This window comes from Peromyscus leucopus, chromosome 4 (genome assembly GCF_004664715.2).
Source record: "Peromyscus leucopus breed LL Stock chromosome 4, UCI_PerLeu_2.1, whole genome shotgun sequence".
In the NCBI taxonomy this organism is placed as follows: Eukaryota; Metazoa; Chordata; class Mammalia; order Rodentia; family Cricetidae; genus Peromyscus; species Peromyscus leucopus.
Window position 1 is genome coordinate 15,152,315 of NC_051066.1, and position 19,985 is coordinate 15,172,299.

Here is a 19,985-nt window from a genome sequence, read left to right on the forward strand (position 1 = left end):
GATACTGCTGGACAATGAACAAAGCCATTCACAAAAAGTACATTTTGTACTAATTCATTCATATACAATTAACAAGCAGACTTGGGTTATAATTCAGAGGTAAAGTGACTACCTACTATACATAAGACCCTGGGTTTCATTACACACATACACACTGGAAAAGAAAAAAGAAAAAAAGAAGAAGAGGAGGTGGGAGGGAGGAAGAAGAGGAGGAGAGTTGGAAAGAAAAAAATAGACACTGAAAAGCAGTTTTAAGACTAAGGGCAGTGGGGTGGTGGCGCACACCTTTAATCTCAGCACTCAGAAGGCAGAGGCAGGAGGATCGCTGTGAGTTTGAGGCCAGCCTGGTCTACAAAGTGAGTTCCAGGACAGTCAGAGCTGTCAAGCAGAGAAAGCCTGTCTCAAAAAACAAACAAACAAAGACTATGGGAGACTGGCTGATGGGAGCCCACCATGGGCTCCCGGGGTTTTAGGCCAGAGTGTCGGGTTTCCACTTCTCTCCTGTGACAGTCTTGTCACTCAGGCAGGGAGGACAATCAGAAAAGGCAGCTGACCAACAGCTCAGAGATGCAGCCTAAGTACTCCTCTTCAACCAACCCCCGGCCAACACCAAAGCTCTCTTCAAGCTGCTATCCTAAGACACAGGGATTGTGTAGCAATTTCCTCCTTAAGACACAGCACAGAATATTCTTTTTTTTTGGTTTTTCGAGACAGGGTTTCTCTGTGTAGCTTTGGAGCCTGTCCTGGATCTCACTCTGTAGCCCAGGCTGGCCTTGAACTCACAGAGATCCGCCTGCCTCTGCCTCCCAAATGCTGGGATTAAAGGCGTGCGCCACCACCGCCAGCTAAGACACAGGATATTCTAAAGGGGTTATTAATCTATTCTGCAGGGAAGCCCCTCAAGCTCAGGAAGTAAACTACTTAAAGGCTTCAGACCATCCCTGAAACTTACCACACACACACTAGCCTCTTCTATGTATGAGCATATACAAGCAGCAAAGGCTGTCGAAGACACTGTCAGACCAGCAGAGCTGCCTCAAAGAGGCTCAGCTCACCTGATCTCTCTGGAGAGAACACTGTACAAGCTTTTCGAGCTGCCTGCAGGCTGTGCAGTGAGCTCATGTTTCCAGCGTTTGTGAGCTGGGGCGGACTCTTGGTGATGGAGCTGTCTTTGGGTCATTTCCGCTCCTGCTAAGCAACCCCTCACCATATTCCTGTAAGCAACCCCATGGAAACTCACTGGTTTATCAAGCTGCACTTTGGTGGTATCCTTACTTTGGTCTATTGTCAGTTCCATATCTGAGTTAAGTTTGGTCTGTTCATTCTTCCCTAGGAATAGTGTCTCACAACAACAGGTAAGAGAGTCCCTGGTCTGAGGGCATGACCTCATGAATCACTTTTACAACCTCCCATCCACCTGTTCCATAGTGTGTCTGTGTGCACTTGACTAAATCCTTACCTGTGTGGCTAGATCAGGGGCTGCACCACCCTTACCTGTGGGTACCTGCGCTTGATGGATGTCAGAGCTCCTGCTGGCAGCTTGGCCAGTTCTGAGTCCCGGACAGCATGCACGGTGGTGGCTCTGGCCTGGTGGGTTAGTGTTTCCACCTAAGGAAGAAGAGCCAAACTCTAAGGTCTCACAAATCACCAAGGTTCCAGAAGGGCCAGGCTGACCACACCTGGAGTCCAGGCTGACCACACCTGGAGTCCAGGCTGACCACACCTGGAGTCCAGCCAAATGTACAAGCAGGTCAGGTGAATAGAAGTTGTCTCAGAGTTTCTATTGCTGTGATAAAATACAATGACCAAAAGCACCTTGGGGAGGAAAAGGCTTGTTTCATCTCATACTTCTAGGTAACAGTCCATCACTGAGGGAATTCGTTGCCAGAATTCAAGCAGAGCAAGAGCATGGAGGCAAGAACTAAGGCAGAGGCCATGGAGAAGTGCTGTTTACCAGCTGGCTCCTCTGGGCTGGCTCAGCCTGCTTTCTTAAACCACCCACAGTAACTTGGTTCCCCCTCCAAAACACACAGCAATCAGCAATCAAGAAAAAGCCCCATAATCTAGTGGGGGAATTTTCTCAATTAAGTTTCCTCTTCTAAAATAACTCTAGCTTGTGTCAAGTTGACATAAAAGTAGCCAGCACAGCAACCTATAGGAGCTGTGTGGTCAGGAAGCATGAAAAGGAGCAAAATGACCTTGCCAAGTCTATCTTCAAGAAGCCTGTGGGCTCTCACATGTGACTGCTGTCCAAATTATTGGATGTTCTAGAAGCCACAAGCACCCTTAGCAAGCTCGATAGTTCTTAGACACAGGCCTGGGCTGTCTCTAAAGAAGACACACCCTCCACTAGGGGGCTCACTTCAGATGTGCTGTCCCTCAGAGCATGGAGGCACCTATTTCAGCATCTGGCCAGCTCTGAAAGCTTCCAAACAGAAGTTTGCATCTGGACTCACAGGCTGCACATAGCATGGCTACCCTAAGGCCAAGGAGTCCCAAGCTCTGACATGGGAGACCCAGTGCGAGGCAGAACTGGGGAGGCCTGGTGGGAGAGTGGGGGCTGCAGAGGAGGAAGCAGCCATTAGCACATGCTTGCCAACATCAAGATGGTTCCCTAAGACCCTGTTATCAGATAGCAAAAAGCCCTTAAACTTCCTAAAATAGCAGTTTAAAACTTCTTTAAAAGCAGAAAGAGAGCTGGGCAGTGGTGATGCACGCCTTTAATCCCAGTATTCAGGAGGCAGAGGCAGGTGGATAGATCTCTGTGAGTTCAAGGCCAGCCTGGGCTACAGAGTGAGTTCCAGAACAGGCTCTAAAGCTACACAGAGAAACCCTGTCTTGAAAAACAAAAACAAAACAAAATGAAACAAAAAAATTTGTTTAAAAAAAAAATGGGGCTGGAGAGATAGCTCAGTGGTTAAGAGTACTGACTGCTCTTCTAGAGGACCTGGGTTCAATTCCCAGCAACCATATAGCAGCTCACAACTGTCTGTAATTCCAGTTCCAGGGGACCTGATACCCATGGCAAAACACCAATGCACATAAAAAATAAAAACAAATAAATTAAAAAAAAAAAAAACAAAGCAGAATGTGGTCCTGGACTGTGCAGGGAAGAGGGCCGAGCAAGTCGTGAGGATTATTTAGCTGCAGAATTCCTCCATGCTCCTACCTCAGTTCCTGCCCTGACTCTCTTAGGTGATGGCTTGTTACCTGGGAGCATAAGAAAAATAATTCCTTTCCCCCTACAAGTTGCTTTTGATCAGGGTGATTTACTACAGCAACAGAAACCTAACTAAGACACTGGACCACACAGTGAGACCTTGTCTCAAAGAAGAAGCAGGGCAGGGGTGGAGGTGGGAAGTTAGGGGGTGGCAGACTGAGCAGGATGTGGTGGGGTTACAAAAAACAGCTAACCAGACCGTAGGATGCAACAAATTAAAGAATATAGTCTTTCAGGTAATTTTTGTTTGTTTATAAAATACAGTTTAGCCGGGCGTTGGTGGCGTACGCCTTTAATCCCAGCACTCGGGAGGCAGAGCCAGGCGGATCTCTGTGAGTTCGAGGCCAGCCTGGGCTACCAAGTGAGCTCCAGGAAAGGCGCAAAGCTACACAGAGAAACCCTGTCTCGAAAAACCAAAAAAAATACAGTTTGTTTTTTGGTTTTTCAAGGCAGGGTTTCTCTGTGTAGTTTTGGTGCCTGTCCTGGACCTCGCTCTATAGAGCAGGCTGGCCTCGAACTCACGGAGATCCGCCTGGCTCTGCCTCCCGAGTGATGGGATTAAAGGTATGAGCCACCACTGCCCGGCCAAAGTACAGTTATTTTTAAGAAATATTTGTGCTTAGGGTAGAGAGATGGCTCCATGGTTAAGAGCACTAGCTGCAGCATGAGTTCTAGGATGGCCAAAGCTACATAATGAGACCCTGTCTTAAAAAACAAACAACAAAACAAAAACAAAAGAGCGCTGGCTACTCTTCCAAAGGGCCTGGGTTTGATTCCTAGCACCCACAAAATGGCTCACAATTATCTGTAATTCCAGTTCCAGAGGAGCTGATGCTCTCTTCCTTTTCTTTCTTTCTTTTTTTTTTTTATTCTAGCCCAGGCTGGCCTAGAACTCACAGAGATGCACCTGCCTCAGCCTTCTGATGCCCTCTTTAAGTCTCTGTGGGCACCAGACCCATATGCCAGGCATGCAAACATATCTACAGGCAAAACACTCATGCACTTTAAAATATGTATATTTGTGCTGATCTGTATAGGTTTACTGCTGTGGGATGATGCTCTTGTACACTGGTTTAATAAAATGCTGATTGGCTAGTAGCCAGGCAGGAAGTATAGGTGGGGCAATCAGACTAGGAGAATGCTGGGAAGAGGAAGGGTGGAGTCAGGAGTTGCCAGCCAGACACAGAGGAAGCAAGATGACAAGGCAGAACTGAGAAAAGGTACCAAGCCGCGTGGCTAAATATAGATAAGAATTATGGGTTAATTTAAGCATAGGAGCTAGTCAGTAAAATGGCCAAGCAGTTATAGTTATAATTAATATAAACCTCTGAGTGATTATTTTATAAGTGGCTGCGGGACCTGAGAAATCTTCTGACTACAGTTTACTGCTTTAAAAGCCTGTAGTCTACACTCAGGAAGCTGAGGCAATAGTGAGACCACTATGTAAACATTGAGGCCAGCTCAAGTTTCATGGTGAGTTCCAAGCCTACCTGGGCTAGAGTAAGACCCTGTCTCAAGAGAAAAACAAACAAAAAATTGAAACATTAGAAGCCAGAGTGCAGGTTGGAATTTACTGTCCTTATATAGCTCTACAAGCCCAACACTGCAACATCCAGGGGCTGATCAGTACAGTTTAGGACAGAGAAACCTGCCTATGTAGGCTGCATTGAGAAGCTAGGATAAGCTGCTAGTTACCCTCAGTCAAGTCCTTTTAGATACTATCCACCACGGCTTCAGTACTGGCTGGGTTCAAGAAAGCAGCCAGAAACCAGGGACCAGAATCTTGGACCTCCCAGAAGGCTAAGATAGGATTCTAGACAAAGGACAGGACCAGCAGGGAGGCGTCAGGGATGGCTATCCTTCTGCAGGTCACTCAGGCTTCCTCCTCCTCTTCAGGCAGATTCCAGAGAATCATAGAAGGCAAAGAGGGTAGCTGACACCTACCACACCAACAAGGTCTCCGCGGCCATATTCCCCTGCCAGGCGTTTTTTCCCATCATCCTTCCGGATCACAGAGCGCAACCGGCCACTGAGAACGATGTATGTGCAGTCAGACTTGTCCCCTTGCCTGCAGAGATACAAAAGTGCTCAGTTCACCTGCCTAAGCTGCTCACAGAGCCAGCTTCTTAACAGCCAACTAGATCCCAGGATGCAACAAATTAAAAGAATGTAGACTTCTGGGTAATTTATGGTTTGTAAAGTACAGTTACTTTGCCAGGCAGGGGTGGCACACACCTTTGATCACTGCACTCAGGAGACAGAGGCAGGTGAATCCCTGTGAGTTAGAGGTCAGCCTGGTCTACAGAGTGAATTCTTAGCCAGCCAAGCTTATATAGTGAGACCTTCACTTAAATAAGTAAGTAAGTAAATAAATAACAATTTTTAAAATGTAATTACTTTTCACTTTAAAATATTTGTGCTAACACATGGGTTTACTACTACTTCAAATAATTTTAACTTTTTCTTGGCTTAAATTTTAAGCAGCAACAAATATCGATAGCTTCAATCTAGGTCTGTCTGTGACCTGAGCAGAGGTGAAGCCAGCAAAGGTGGCCCAGCCAGAGTCAGTCAGCACAGCAGCAGCACCTTACAAAGCCACTTCAAATGGCTCTTGGGTCTTCTGATAGCACGGCGTGGGTTTGTGTGTATGCACATGGAAAGATGTTTGTTGAAGATGCTTTTGTGTCTATGTATATGCACAGAACCCACGATGATGTCAAAGAATGTTACTATGGGTACCAGGAGTGGAGGAATGGATAAGGAAACTTACCCTTTTCATTGTACAACCTTCACAGTCTAGAGTCTTGTCTGTTAGCAAAACTACTGTATGTCAATAGGGATATGCAGTGATGGAGACACCTGCAGACCTCTGTACACTGCACACCTTTGGGCCCCTCTATATACTGTGGGTTCTGCTGTACACTGGACATCTGTGAGCCTCACCTGTATATGGCACGCCCAGCCTCTACTTCCATCCAGTCTAGAGCAAAATCAATCTGCCGTACAAAGGACGACATCCTCTTCACAACTGTGTGTGCCACGCCCAGGACGATATCTGGCCGTTTCCTCATGATCCTGTCGTGCAATCTCAAGTCATTTCCATTTCCATCAGGGTCTCTGCTCACCTCCCAATCTTAAGTCCAATCCTACTACATCCACTCCTCACACAGACTCTCAGCATTTGAGAGCAGGCAGAACTTCAAGCAGCCTACCACACAATGTTCACTTGAAGGAAAAAGACACTGAGGACTGAGACAGGATGGTGCCTAGGCAGCCATCTGCTCTTAGCTGCACAGGGACAATGGATTTGGGGAAATAGGAGAAGACCACCCACAGGGCTGTCCACTTCATTAAGGTCCCCGGAACATAGGCCACACATAAGCTCCAGGTTTGGGCAGCAAGGTTCCACCCACCACATACTCAGACCCATGAGTGTAGACAGCACCAAATACAATGAGGTAGGCATGCTAGCAAAGTTGCCTCAGGGGGCTTTGAACCTAGAAGGCACAGAGTCTACCCTGGGTAGTTACAGAATGCCTAGGGTTCTGACCCAAGAACACTGTCATTTCTCTGGTGACTGTGTGGACAGACTGTGGAAGGCAGGGCAACAGCAGGGCTATTGTGATAGCTCCAGCGCTGTGGGTCAGCTCATGGGTTATTTATGCACTGGGCAGGATAGAACCAAGGCTGAGGGACTCCAGACCTTGGCCAAGTAACAGGAGATGGAGCTGCCAGTCCAGAAGACACAGGAAAACAGAGCATTGTTCCGTGCAATAGATAATGGGAGTCCCTTCACCATCCCAGGGTAGTAAGACAAATGATGATAGCTTCAGAGAAGCCAACTGGATATAATTTTATCCCCAAGATTGGATGAGAGTCCCTAGGACATGTGCTGGACTGTGTTTGTAGAGTGAGAAATACCTATATCAGGATTTTTTTAAAAATTTATTTATTATATATATAGAGTTCTGCCTGCATGTATGTCTGCATGCCAGAAGAGGGCACCAGATCTCATTATGGATGGTTGAGCCACCATGTGGTTGCTGGGAATTGAACTCAAGACCTCTGGAAGATCCGCCAGTGCTCTTAACCTCTGAGCCATCTCTCCAGTCCTGTATCAGGATTGTTATGCATATACAGCCACATACACGCAGACAAGGACATTCAAAGACATGCACACACAGAAAATATAGACACATAGAGATACACACGGATAAGGACATGTAACACATGCACACATAGACATAGAGATACACACGGATAAGGACATGTAACACATGCACACATAGACAAAAATATGTAAACAAGGTCACATAAATACAAACACATTAACAGGTCACAGAAACAGACATGTACATATATAAACAAGGATATCCATATGTGCACATACACACAAATGTGGACATAGATAAAGATATGCAAATACATATGTACACGAAGGCCCACAGAGAAACATAAGGACATATAGACACACATAAGAGGAACCCAGACACACTCAAACGTGGACAAGGACATGTACACACACACACACACACACACACACACACACACACACACACACACATCCTACCTAGATTTGTAGGATAACAGACAGACACACATGCATGGGCAAGGCTATGCCAAGGCCAAAGGAGCAAAGAGAAAGAGAGCAAGGCCATAGGGTCCTGGCAACCATAGGAGGCAGTTCCTGTTGACCTTTCTGACTATCCTTCTTGAGCATTCCCTGGTACAGACAGACAGGGGCAGGGACAGCAGACTGAGAAGATGTTCTGTATCTCTGAGTAGATCCACGCAACTCAACTTCATCCTGGCGCCTCTTGCTAACAGAGGGACACAGTTCTAGCTGTCTGGGTATGCCTCCCATCTGTAAATGGGGTCCTCACCCCAGCATATTGAGAATATCAGGGGACCCAGCATCAGGGTACCAGGCCAGGGTATTCAAGCAAGCCCTAGGAGAGGGAGGCTACATCAGGAGAATGCCTTCCCTTTCCTGGCACCTACTACTGATTTGGAAGCACTTTGGTTGAAATGCTTTTTCAAAGATTTATTTATTTATTTATTATGTACATTAGGGTTTTGTCTGCATGTATGTCTGTGTAAAGATGCCAGATCCCCTGGAACTGGAGCTACAGACAGTCGTGAACTGCCATGTGGGTGCTGGGAATTGAACCCAGGTCCTTTGGAAGAGTCGCCAGTGCTCTTAACTGCTGAGCCATCAATCTCTCCAGCCTGGAAACAGGGTTTTTAAGCTGCTGTGCTTCTACTACCTTCTGGCCCCTGACCTCCATTCTCTGTCTGAGCACGTATCCGACTTTAAAACAGGAGAGCTACAAGGTCATAGCAGGAATCACAATGGATGAAGAAGAGGCCTTCCAGCAATGTGGATAGAAAGACGGACGCTGGCTAGCACAGATAACTATGAGGGTAGGCAGCTCAGAAAAACTGTGGACTCTGATGGACCAACACCCCCCCCCCCCCAAAAAAAAAAGGAACAAATTAAGATAGTTTTTAATCTTGTGCTCTGGAACTCACAGGGACAAGCAGGAAGGCCAGCGGAGGATACAGCCCGTGGCTTCTCAGACAAGCTGAGGACATCACAGCTGGTAGATAGGTAGATAATAGTTTCTGTCCCACTTAAGGAAGGAGAGTGAGGAGGACATTCCATGACCAACATCCTGCCTTTCCACCCAGACCTCATCTACTGTGAACAGGCAGATGGGCAATGAGCTAGACCCTAATTCCAGTATGTGTGGCCACAGAATGTACCAACAAAGAGATGGGACTGGGCCAGAGCCATAAACCAATAGAGAAAGCAGCATCGTGTCAGCATTATGTCAGATATCACAAGCCAGGTGGAGGTTCTCTGACTGAACACCTGGGCCTGTGTATGGGTACCAATGTATGCAGCCACCTAGATGTAAAGAGCCAGGGCAGGCCAGCAGGAGGCCTAGCCCTGAGAGCCCTCGGGGACAGACGACCCAGGAGACAGGTGAGCAGGACAGAGAGGGGCATAGAAAGTGCCCCCAGCATTCCGAGTGGCTCAGGGAAGGGAGCAAGGTGACTCACTCATAGAAGTGGGCCTTCGAGATGGACAGGAAGCTGCAGTCTCTGTTGGCTTTGATGGTGAACATCAGGGGCTCTCCGGTGAGCACTGCCAGCTGTCCCACCATCTCCCCAGGGTGTGTGAGGAAGAGGCAGGTATCCTCCAAGCTGTCGATCTGCTGCTGGTAGACATGCAGCAGCCCGGAGACCACAAACAAGATATTGACATCCTGATAAAAACAGAGGCTGGCTTCAGGAAGATGTATGTGATAGTGACCCAGGATGCCCCATGGGCCCAGAACCCGGGAGGTTCACAGAGAGCCCCCCCCCCAGTCACACATGGTACAAGCAGCGGCTTCTTTGCCTGTTCTAGGTTATATGTAACCTAGACTTGGGCACATGTTTCCACTGAAACAGCAGTTCTATAGCTCTATTATTTAATTGAGTGGTGCCTAGGATTTATTTAGGAAATTTAGTTTTTCAAATCTCAGACACATATACCTTTCCTCCACACACGCCCTTTTACTGCTCTACATGTCAGCCAATTTCCTACAGAGGTGAAGGTGCAGCCCATCCCTTTGAAGCTGTCTATAGGGCTACATCTCTGTTACCCTTTAGAGTCACATATTTTGATCCAACATCCACAAAAACATGCAGGGCCAAATCCCAACTTCTTAGCATCTATTATGGGACTCTGCAAATCTTCTCACCCCAAGTCCTTAGGTTCCAGAAGAGGAGCCAAAGTAGCAGGCACAAGCATAGAGAAGCCCACCATCTAGGCCCAAGCTGCCTAGAGACCAAGACAGTGCCCAGAGGCAAGCAGTCTGGTACTTGGGACAACTTCCAACCACTGTGGCCTCACCCACACTCCACCCAGCACAGAGCTGCAGGGCTGGGCAGTTCGATGACCAGTCCTTTAGGACTGAGGTCCTTCACTTACCTGATCTCCCTGCTTGGATACTATGGTGCCTGCAGGAACATGAAGAAATGCCACCCGGCCATCCAAGAGGGATGGGTCCTAAAACATAGAACAAATTTCAAGAAGGAACATGAAGAGGTACTTAAGTGAAGGCACAAGAGATGGGGCCTGAGAGGATAGGACAGAAGCACCATGGGTATGGCTATATCAAGTGCTTCTCTAGGGACTGTCTACTAACATGGACAAGGCAGTATTCTGCATAAAAGATCAGTGGAATACAGCAGAGATGCAGACCAATATGCTTGTGAACTTACACAGGACAGACAACGAATTTAATTTCAGTACGAAAAGGCAGTTTATTTCATAAAGGTCAAAAAGAGAAAACAAGAAACTGGGGTACCCTTTCCATACTCATTACAAAAACTGCCAAGTGTAGCAGTGTGCACCTATAATCCCAAACACCCAGGAAACCAAGGCAGAATCATTTCATCTCAGAATTTCAGGTCCAGCATGACAGTTCTTGCTCTTTCTTTTTTTCTTTCCTTCTGGAGACAAGGGCTCATCTTAGATAAATCTAACTAGGGCACCATCTCCCATCCCACCTGCAAAATTTGGCTTTTCTTCATGCCACATAAGGTCAGGAACAGGCTGGAATTAAACATGACCAGGGAATGCCAAAGCAGACAAGAGCATGCAGGGACTGAGTATCTGTATGTATGTGGGCATGATACCTGCCCTGGCCTGAAAAAAGTCCAAGTATTTAGATTCACAGCTCTTGGTGACATATACAATATAATAAAGAAAAGTCAAGAGCAAAAGCGCATAAGAGCAATGTGACAAAAAGTGAAGAATAATGCCACGCTTACCAGGCATAGGCCCGCACCGATAGTCGTGACAACAGAGTAGCAAGTAGGACCCGGGTCTCGTCGATAGGAATACAAGTAGGCCATATAAAAAAAAAAAAAGAACAAAAAAATTTTTTATAAGATAGGCCTACATAGTGCAGTAGAGACCAACAGCCAGGCTCTCTCACGTGTTCTAACAGCACCTACACACTCAGTGGTTTTTTTATACCTCTCCGATGATTCTCTCAAGGGCATTTAGACAAGCTCCGAATATCTGTATATTAATCACAACCACAATTAATTGCTAGAATATCAACCCTACAACATTCAGCACAAATAAAATATCCACCACATTTCCAACACAAATATATGTTTTGCGTAATAAAAATAAAAAATAAGTGAAAAAAGTAGTTTAGGTCTATAACTAAAATTATAAAAAGAGAAGCTGAATCTCGAAATAAAAATAAAAGTATTCATTGAAGAAAAATATATGGATAGAATATAACTAACAATAGTAAGTAACAAAGGCTAGATGGGGAATACCCTACAACACGCATATGTCTAGTGCCCCCAACTCAGCTGCATTTGACAGAAGTGGACCTCTCTCTAGTACATTGCTGTATCAATATTTTTTTGTTAGACGTTCCCAACCAGGATAGATTCCAGCGTGATTATTCTACTACTGCGTCAAAATCTCAGTGTCCTCGATACTACTGTTATGAACACAAGAGACAAAGAGACGAATCACTCATCTTCTTAAGGGTCCCTAATATATGACATATTGCCCTCACTCTAAACAGTGTGAAATCTTACCCAAACCTCCTATTGACAGTGCACAGATCACTATAGTCTCGAGAATGGCCTCGAGCAAGACCCAGAAGGGACTAAAGCACATGGCTCCATGGAACAACCTAACTTTCTATCAAAGCAGAAGGAAAATACTCCCTTGTTACAAAAATAAAGGTACATCCTCATAACTATCACCATATTACTACGCCTCCCAGAAGTACCTAGAAAAGGTAAATACTCTTTTAGTATTACAGTAAAATCAGGGAAATACAAAAACGACTAAATATAGAGTGACACTCTCCGTGATGAGTAACGTAGGCAGCTTGCGGTGGGACTCTCTTATGGTGTGTCACACTGAGGTGGTGCTGTTCTGGTGTCTACTCGTCAGCCACTCACATGTCTCTATACAGTTCGGGTTGTGCGCTGTCTGATGTATTATAAACATCGTCGATTCTGCATGCCACCTGTTACATATACTTCTACAATCTCGTGTGCTGACATCTCTATTAAGAAATCTGTGTTGCAGTATTCGAGTATATATTTTTTGCGATCGACGGCACCAATCTAACATCCCCATGCACCTGCGAGCAGAGCGCTGAGTAGCGCAGTGATCTCTAGTGAGTGTAGTACACAAGAGCACAACCTGCCATGAACTCGATGGTGCTCTCGTCCTTCGCGATGTTTCGATGGAGGTCCCGACCAGGAGCTGATACACAGCGAAAAAACCTCTTCGAACGTCAATCCGAGAACTATGAAAAAAGAAAAGGAGATAGCAAGAGATAGACACTAATATTACGCGCATTGAATTCCAACTATGCATTTGTGCTTGACCATCTATTTTGATGATATGTGTTTATCTTTTTCTGTGGGCGCAGTTTTGTAGCTATGTGTCTTCGTTCAATTCTGGTGGGTTATAGAGCTGTTTAAGCAACGTGATGGAACCTAAGCTCCTGTCCCTCGAAGCTCAGGAGAGTTCGATCCCAATATGCCAACCAAGTCTTTGAGGGTAACTTCCACAACTCGTCTCTCTACGGTCACAATGGCATAACGGCATTAATGATGCCCATACTTTTATCGATGCTCATCCCCAGTCTATTATGTACTCCATACCACTGACTCTCCTCTGTAAGCAATTCACCGAAAATGGGAACTTAAACATGCTGATATGCAACCAAACAAAAATGCCCCAAGACATAGTCCACTATAGATATCACAACAATGATTGCTTTGTCAGTATATTTATTTTCATGTATCTTAATGTACTCTCAGTATGGGTGTATGGCTCTAATTATTAGACGATGATAGTAACGACTCACTCATGATCTGCTGTGCCACTGTGCATGTGTCGAGGTCACGATGAGCATTTAAGTAGAGGGCAGGAAGCGTGAGTAGTCGTTCACTATATCCTGAATTCTGGCAAGAATTACAAGAAGATTCCGTACAACCGAAGTCTGGCCCCACAGTGACTCGCGTGGAAGTTGGTCCGAATCCAATAAAACCGTAGTCCTCTGGTGTAAGTGTGAGACAGCAACAAAATCGCTCTTAATTGCAAGGACCTCTCATCTAGGTTTCCCGTGCCACCACTTTGAAACTAGCCGTCTCTTGTGACACGTCCCAAACAGCAGCGCTCATAATTTGCCTCTCTCGTGTCCCTCTCCTTGAACTACTCGATCCTTGAACTGGTGGTGTATTTACACTCATCATCACTCAGCGACATCACTTCCAACACAACCCCCTGACACCACACACACTAACACAACACCTCACACGACTGGGCCTCTTTATACATACACACAACACACACCACACACCACACATACACCACACCATACATACATACACAACACATACATACACAACATACACACACACTACACATACAATACACACATACACACACCACACACACAAAAAAAGAGAGAAAATAGAATTAAGTATACACAATAAACTAACTAAGACAAACAGCCTACCCTACACCTATGAAGTGGAACCATACTCCCCCTATGGAGCTCATATGCTGTGGAGTAATTCGCGAGATAAGACAGGTTTACATCTTCTTATCTGTCACTCTCATGCTCGACTACGCTCAGATGGACATATGTAATGTTCATTGTCTCAGATGAAGTTTACGACAAGAGATAGCAAAACAACTTTACACCCATAATGGTAACACAGAGCGACTTACCACTCTTAGATACACATTCTTCCACTACCTCCCAGGTGCCCACAAAATACAATTTGCACACGTTGACTGTGCTAATCGATCTGATTCCATCGTGTGCGCTAGCACCTCGTGGAAGAGAACTCGGATGGCTATCCTTCACCATTCATCAACAAGTGTAGCGTATGAAATAGCGGAAAGATTCTCTCTCTACACTACAACTCAGATAGCTAAAGAAGTCACAATGTGATAGGCTCAAGATAAGAGCCGAAACTTATATCCCCAAACTTGGGCAAACATTTCCAAGCTCAAGAGTCTGATACGGACTCCCATTCAGTCACGCGCACAACAAGTCAAGGCCTTAGTGGTGCATTCAGTAATCTGTCGCGTTTGTTATGGCCCTCACATGCTTTCAGCGCATTCTAGATGGAAGCTTCACCACTCTAGCTGGTTGAGAACTCCAGACAAGATCTTCTGTGGACTCCTCTGCTGTGGCAGTTGTCTGTGCTATGTGTCAACACATTCACTGAGTTGCGTCTCTCGATTGGGTCTACACTATTCTTCATATATATAACAGCCACTCTACCTCGGAGCGACGTTATAGAGCCATACGACAGAGACATAGTGAGTGAGTTAGGCGGTGGATATGGCTACCAGCAGAAATATCTAGAGAGAACAGGAAGTGGCGTAGGTGAAGTATGCGAGCGTGCATGCCAGGCAACCTCGAAATCGCACTAGGGTCGACACTCGTCGAACATACAGTCATTCGCCTCAACGAGTGTGAATTTTCTCTATACTAGAAACTCTTATTCCCATTGTAGGATAGTGAGTTTATTATGGATTGAGAGTGTGGTTATTTATAGTATAGATGTGAAGAGTAACGTATGAGTACGTGCGTGGAGTAGGCTTGTAGTCTCATTAGTGGTCCATAACAGTTTTGATTTAGATTTGGATTTTCCTAAAAGCAGAAGCTTTCTCTCGATGTACTCTGCCTGCCCTGGACTCTGTAGACCCCAGGCGTGGACCTCAAACCAAAGATATCCGCCTGCCATATACACACACAGAGTACGTAGGATTAAAGGGCATGCATCATCCTCCTCCTAGTTGCTGTGTTTTTTTAAATCTAATCTTGTCTGTGTAGTCCAGGCTGGCCTCCTGCCTTCAGCTCCTGGGTGCTAGGCAATGAATAGGCATTGTTGCCACCCATGCTTTACCCCAGCGTATCCCACATATTTTTAAGTGTGCATGAAACATATGTGTATATACATGTGTTCTAGTCAATGTTCTATTGCTTGAAGATGGCTGCCATGGACCATGCACATGCTTATAAAAGATAAGCATTGAACTTGGGGCCGTGATTATAGTAGGGTTGTCCATTTCCATCGTGGCAGAAGTCATGGCAGCAGTGCTCCACAGATATTTGATGCTTTGGAGAGGTAGCTGTGGAGACCTTATACTGGATGGACTCCAGGCAGAAGATGAGAGAGACACGGCCTGACTCTTGAACATTTTGAAATCCCTAATATGCTCTAGGGCCCCCAGCCCTCTGCTTGCATACTTTCCTGCAAACAAGGGCCACACCTCCTAATCTCCTGTCAGAGTTTGTGTGCCCCTCGCTATTGACCAAGCATTTACATTCCGTGAGCCTATGGGAGCCATTCCTATCAACATCACCCACAGTGTGTGTGTATACATGTGGAGACAAGAACAACTTCGGTCGTCATCCCAGACATGTGCACTCCTTTTGAGACTCAGGTCTCCTCATTTGCCCTGATAAGCCCTGCTGGGTAGACTGACAGGTGAACTCCAGGACCCCCTTGTCACTGCTTTTGCCCAGCACTGCGGGTTCTAAGCACATACCACCTGTGTGTCTGCGTTTTCAAAATGTGCGTCTAGGGATCAAGTCAGGTCCTTGGGCTTGTCAAGGCAAGCGCTTTCTACTGACTTAGCCTATATCTCTAGCCACATCGCTCACGTTGAAAATGTGAGAGACTCCTTCACAAGAGGTTAGGGAAGGGACACCTGTATTCACTTTCATGAGACCCACAAAACCAGCTTTATTAGTTACTCTTCTTTTGTTGTATAAGGTAGGCTTATAGAGAAAGGGTTTATTTGGGGCTCACGGTGTGCCAGAGGCATAGGAGACCCATCACCTCATAGTTGGGGAGCATGACGGCCATCAGGAAATGCTTGTGCTGGAAGCAGTTTACTGAGAGGTTTCCATCACCTCGTCCATCAAACATGGAAGCAGAGGCACAACTGGAATTGGTGTGATGTCTTGAAACCTCAGAGCCACCACCAGCTTGATACACCGGTCCAGGCTAACGATCTCGTTATCAGCCTTATCCCGAAACAGTTTCCATAACTGGGACTCAAGTTTTTCCAAATGATTTACAGTCTTTTTTTTGGTTTGTTTGTGTTTTGAACAGGGTTTTTTTCTGTGTAGTCTGCTGTCCTGGGTTCACTTCTGTAGTTACCAGGCTAACCTTCGAACTTTCAGAGATTCACCTGCTCTGCCTCCCAAGTCCTAGATAAAGTGTCTTTTATGCCATCACCAACTGCTAGAGTCATTCTCATTCATACATCCATACCAGTGACAGGGATGGAACACAAACCTCACTCTGCATACTCTCGGTCCCAGCCCCCTCTCCCCAAATGAGGGCCCTTCTTCTCCGTTTGCCGGCTGTCGCTTTCTAGGATCCCTGGTTATTTTTCACTTGATCTTAAGCTGATGTAACTGAGGCCCAAGTCTGTTCTCTAGAGTGAGTGCTGTGTGCTTAGTCGTGTGATTCGTCTCACATGGTGGCCTCTGTAGTTGGCACTGTAGTTCCCGTCTTCACTTGCCCAGTCTGTGTAGTGTTTCACTCTTTAGTTCTTTGACGCCACATTGCTAGAGGACACGATTGGAGTGCCTAGCCTCAGGGTTACTTTGATGAGGTTATAGTACCCAGTTGTTTCCAGTCACTATGCGGTTTCTTTTGTCTTTTCTTTAATATGCTTTCTCTTTTTTTTATTATATTTATTTTAGTTTATTTATTTTTGTTCTGGAGCTGGAAGCGACCTAAACCCAGTGCTTGTGCTTAGCTACGCAAGGTGCTCTACCACTGATGCTTAAATCCCCTACACCGCTCATTAATGGGGGTTTCTGTCACCCTTGAGTGGCCTGGGCATAGATGCTAGGCCATGGAAACATTCCTTGTTTCTTCCCTCAGAGTACTGGGGAGGGAGTCTATGTGGCTCAAACGCCTTGCTTATCATAGCATAGGTTGGTGAGAGTTGCCAAGACTTTCTCTCTCTCTCTCTCTTTCTTTTCTTCTGTGCCCTCTTCTCTCTCTCTCTCCTCTCTCTCTCTTTGTTCCTCTCCTCTCTCTCTCTCTCTTCTCTCTTCTCTGGTGTGAGTGTGTGTGATTTTTGGCTTGTTTTATTTGTGATTGAACCGTGGGGGCTGTCGGTTATGTGCTGGGCTTGGCCGGACCCAGAGAGAAAAACTCTTGCCAGCTTCACACTTGCGCGTCGCATGCGTGCTTCTGCCCATGGCCTCCACAACCTCGAGATGTCTGCTATCTCTCAATCCGCATGATCTTCGCGCGACGGCGCGGTCTCTCATCTTACTGTGTCCCCACAGCAGACCCGACTACTTGATGGTGAAGGATGAGCTCAACTCACTGCCTCAACCACAGACCAACCGCTGGACCATCCATGAGTGTACGCAAGAAAAATGATTTCCAGTAGGCCACCTATCCGTGGAGCCTCCATCCACATCTCTAAGTAGGTATACTCTACCTCAGGCTTTAGTCCCAATTCCTTTTCCCCATCCTCCTGCTTTTCCCCAACCCCGCAATACATTGTGGAGAACCCCCCTAGCCGTCAACATTAGCCGCACAAGGCTCAGACGCACCAGAGAGGGATGAGCATGGAAATCCACAAAGGGAATAGACAACATACATCCGTACGAAGAAAAGTACCCAAAGGACTCGATGTAACACCGAGCGTGTCAGCACTCTCAGATTCGGGTAGCATATCTCAGCGGCTCTTCCACACTTTCCGAGATGCCATAGTCACAAGTACTAAGTAAAGAGCACAATAAGCCATACAATCCAGTAGCGAGATAATCGATAAGAGCTACCTCGCTAATATCAAGAAGCCTCAAGGCTTAGCTCCTCCCTCTCTTTCTGACGTGTCTCACTACATGCAAGCCCCTGCATGTACTACCTTGTGGCCAACATCGTATGGATATTTACATGAGCAAAGAAAAGGGCTTTAAAGCTTCAACCTAGTGTATGATGAAGGATTGATGAATAAGAGGTCCATAATGACACATGTCCAATAAGTGAGAAACACCTGTCACAATGAAATCCAGGATATGTGACCTATAAACTATGCAAGATTCAAACTATGGCAGAGAAATGGAAGTTAAGTCTCCTTCAACGTAATAGCACATAGTGTATATTGATCAAAAATTGTACTCCACTGACGAGTCAAGTCAACTTGTAGTCGTGTTAGATATTCCAGTGAACAGCGCACGCTTAGAAGCATATGGTGAATTGGCATTTTCATCCACTGAGAAGCAATAATAACTTTAACGAGTCTTAGAGAATTTGCTACACGACTAACATGAGCGATAGACTCTCTTACGCGGCGAACTGGAGACTTCATAGTTACAGTAAGACGGCTAAATTAGACAGGACACTTAGCATGATCGAACCACAGTCTTTTAGGGTTTACAACGTTCCAAAAAATATTAAAAGGAGGAGAATGGATGAGGAAGACACCTCAAAAAGGTAGATTGAAGAATCACAACTAGAGAAATTGATGATACCACCTTTGTGTCAAATCGAAACTTTGATATAGACCTATATAGTCACTCAGCCAACCAATCCGTGACACTTCATTAGCACATAGTTAACGTGACATCCTCCAAAACAGGTTCTGCAGTAAGTCATCAATATAATAGGGTAGCTATATGAGTGTGTATTAAAATAATACAACTACCTGTTTCAAATATTAGACCCAGGTATTAATATTTTCTTTCCAACCGTGACTCCATTCCACTGACACCCACCACTCGCTATACTTTTTCTTCACTCTAAGGCAAAGCGAAGTAAAATAGAACCTATAAAAAAAGGGAGTACTACTTTAAAGACAATAAATAAAAAAACTACCAAGCTCAAATTGTACCAGGCAAACAATGCTTACAGCGTTAACGACTCCTGTATACAGTCTAAATACACTAATGATCCCAGCGACTCACACGAAGGAGGCAGAAAGTAGCTCTCAGTTCGACAATGCCTCGATATAGATTGAAAGAATAGCGTCAAGTAGTCCATACGTGAGAAGCAGCATACACCCTATATAGATTATGAGTTAGACAGTTCCGAACTGGGTCCACACGACTGCTAGACTGCTTAAAAGCACGAGAAGTAGCTCTGAGGAACAATTTACTTAGTGCCTGAGCAGACTCTAAGAGAAGGACTCATCCAAATGCACCCAAGCCCGAAAGGCTTAACTATATAAATCAACCGTCTTTTGAATAACAACAAACAAAAAAGACATAGGTTAGAGTTATTTGGGCAAGACATTCTGCTGTAGCACAATTAACTTGCCTTCCACACATTATACCCCACATAGATGGAGAAAGACGTAAGCATATTACATTTACAACAGCGTCAAATTTCACACACATCTCTCTGAAGTACTACTAATAATATCGAGTCCCTAGCGAGAAGGATACTAGAAAGAAAACTCCAACCAAGGAGCGTTAAGGCTACACCCATGGAACACAGGAAATTAAATAATTTCACACCAGCAAAACCAAAAAGAAGGGAGCACACCAAACAAGAAACAAACAGCGACAAACAATAAGTAAACAGGTAAAGCGGATCTCACTTAGCAAGAAAGGCGAGACAGAAGGAAGTTAAAAACAAGAGAATCTTACCACACTCACATTGCTCATTAGATATCATCCATCAGAGTAGTGCGAGATGCGAGCTCAATTCCTCTAGTTAGAAC

The 19,985-nt window shown here is 45.5% G+C and overlaps 1 protein-coding gene across 3 annotated transcripts in view; it reads right to left on the bottom strand.

Annotated features, from left to right (window-relative positions):
- The window catches only part of Pnpla7 (patatin like phospholipase domain containing 7), an 88,197-nt gene that overhangs the window by 31,511 nt on the left and 36,701 nt on the right, over positions 1-19,985 (bottom strand). For all 3 annotated transcript variants that reach the window (XM_028868699.2, XM_037204709.1, XM_028868700.2), the window contains 5 exons: positions 10,203-10,280; positions 9,287-9,492; positions 6,164-6,295; positions 5,165-5,288; positions 1,495-1,608 (listed from right to left, as the gene is read on the bottom strand). In XM_028868699.2, the coding sequence (XP_028724532.1) occupies positions 1,495-1,608; positions 5,165-5,288; positions 6,164-6,295; positions 9,287-9,492; positions 10,203-10,280 (654 nt within the window). The remainder of the gene's footprint in view (positions 1-1,494; positions 1,609-5,164; positions 5,289-6,163; positions 6,296-9,286; positions 9,493-10,202; positions 10,281-19,985) is intronic.